The sequence below is a fragment of the Papilio xuthus genome, unplaced genomic scaffold (genome assembly GCF_000836235.2).
Source record: "Papilio xuthus unplaced genomic scaffold, Pxut_1.1 DF828142.1, whole genome shotgun sequence".
Taxonomy (NCBI): Eukaryota; Metazoa; Arthropoda; class Insecta; order Lepidoptera; family Papilionidae; genus Papilio; species Papilio xuthus.
Window position 1 is genome coordinate 5,122,420 of NW_013530507.1, and position 1,671 is coordinate 5,124,090.

The 1,671-nt window shown below is 39.3% G+C and overlaps 1 protein-coding gene across 1 annotated transcript in view; it reads right to left on the reverse strand.

Annotated features, from left to right (window-relative positions):
- Nucleotides 1–1,671, reverse strand: part of Dhc98D (Dynein heavy chain at 89D) — a 36,282-nt gene that overhangs the window by 29,770 nt on the left and 4,841 nt on the right. Inside the window, 4 exon segments of the mRNA XM_013307053.1 lie at nucleotides 13–285; nucleotides 474–721; nucleotides 1,079–1,277; nucleotides 1,632–1,666. Of these exon segments, the coding sequence (XP_013162507.1) occupies nucleotides 13–285; nucleotides 474–721; nucleotides 1,079–1,277; nucleotides 1,632–1,666 (755 nt within the window).

A 1,671-nucleotide genomic window follows, 5' to 3' on the forward strand; every position in this document is an offset into this window, starting at 1 on the left:
TCCGTCGATTAAAGGTAGGCAACGCATATGCAATTGCGTATGTCTATGGGCAACGGTCACTTCGCTATTTCAGCGATTTCAGGTGGCCGCTCGCTCGTTTGCCACCTTATGATATAAAAAAAAAAAATGAAAAGAGATACCGTAAATTTATCCTCAACTGAAGTGATCTCTTTGATGAACTGGCGCATAACGAGATCAAACTTTGTTGACAGCTCATGTCGGATTGCCTCTCTGGTGTCGAACTCCAAAAACTTTAGAAGTACGTCTAGGGCCTCATCTGAAAATCTAAAATGTTAACAATAGTAAATTTACAACACTACTATTTAATTTAGTCATATTCTCAAACCGTTATACTTTTATTTTTGAGTAACGCATCAAAGTCATCTCATCTCAAAAATATTTTACACAAAAATATGTTCAAAAAGTTAACTTTTATTTGTCGTTTGTCATTTAAGAGAATGCTTAAACTTTACCTTAAATTACCGAAGCTCTGATTGATATAGTTCTTGGCCTCGTCCTCGAGGTAGCGGACCTCCTTCCAGAAGTCGGACATGATGACGTCCCAGTTCTCCTTGTTATCAAACACGAACACGCTGAAGTCAATGGTACGTATCGGGTATACTAGCCGCTTGACGCGCTTGCGTACATCGTCGATCTGCGTCGGGTCGCTGATTATTGACTTTAGCTCCGAACCAAATATTCGCTCAAAATCTATCAGGACCTGTATGAGTTAATTACACGAGAATATTCTAGAATACGTATTGAATTATTTCTCTTAAACCTTTGTACCAGTGGGAATAAGTCAAACTAAATTATAGCTCACTAGCGCCGCTCAACGTCAACGTCCAAAAGTGTCACGAGTACCTCTTTGCGCTGTAGCAGTAAATTTTTTTCTTTAATTTAATTTTTATATCTAAGTAGGTTTTATACATAGTCTAACAGAGTCAACTGCGATTGCAGCGTCTCTCTCACCAGTTTAGATAATCTAGTTTGACTACAATAACAGCAATGTATGTAGCAAGGACAATAAAATATCCTGATTTTTATGAAGAAATTTCTTAAAAGACGTGTAAGTGACCTGCACGATATCGGCGAGGTCTCGGGCAACGGTACCGATGTAGTCCGTAGTGTTGAATAGCAGCGGCTGCTCGAACTCCCAGCGCGCGCCTTTGCCACTCAGCTCAATGTTGCGTCGCGTCTCCTTGTATAGATCGTGCCACGTCTCCATTATTTTCTGACCGGTGCGCGCCAAAGATAATACCTCCTCATTGCTTTTACTACAAGAAAAAACAATCCTAGTGGAACAGATGAGCACGTATCAAGATTTATCTTTTATTAAAGAGGGAAAAAGCCACCGGTGGACGTATACGTGACGCAGATGTGTAATTACATGGTAGTTATGAAATTCTGGTACTTCTTCTTTTTAATCTTACTAATATTATAAATGCGAATGTTTGGATGGATGGATGGATGGATGTTTGAAGGTATCTACAGAACGGCTAAACGGATCTCAATAAACTACTAATAATGTTTTTTTTTTAATTCTGCGTGGACAGAGTCGCGGGCGACAGCTAGTCACCCATAAAACGTAGATGATACTTGTTTAAAGAAAGTATGTTAATAAGACATACTCAAATAACTTATGCACGTTGAGGAATCTCTCGAGCTTGT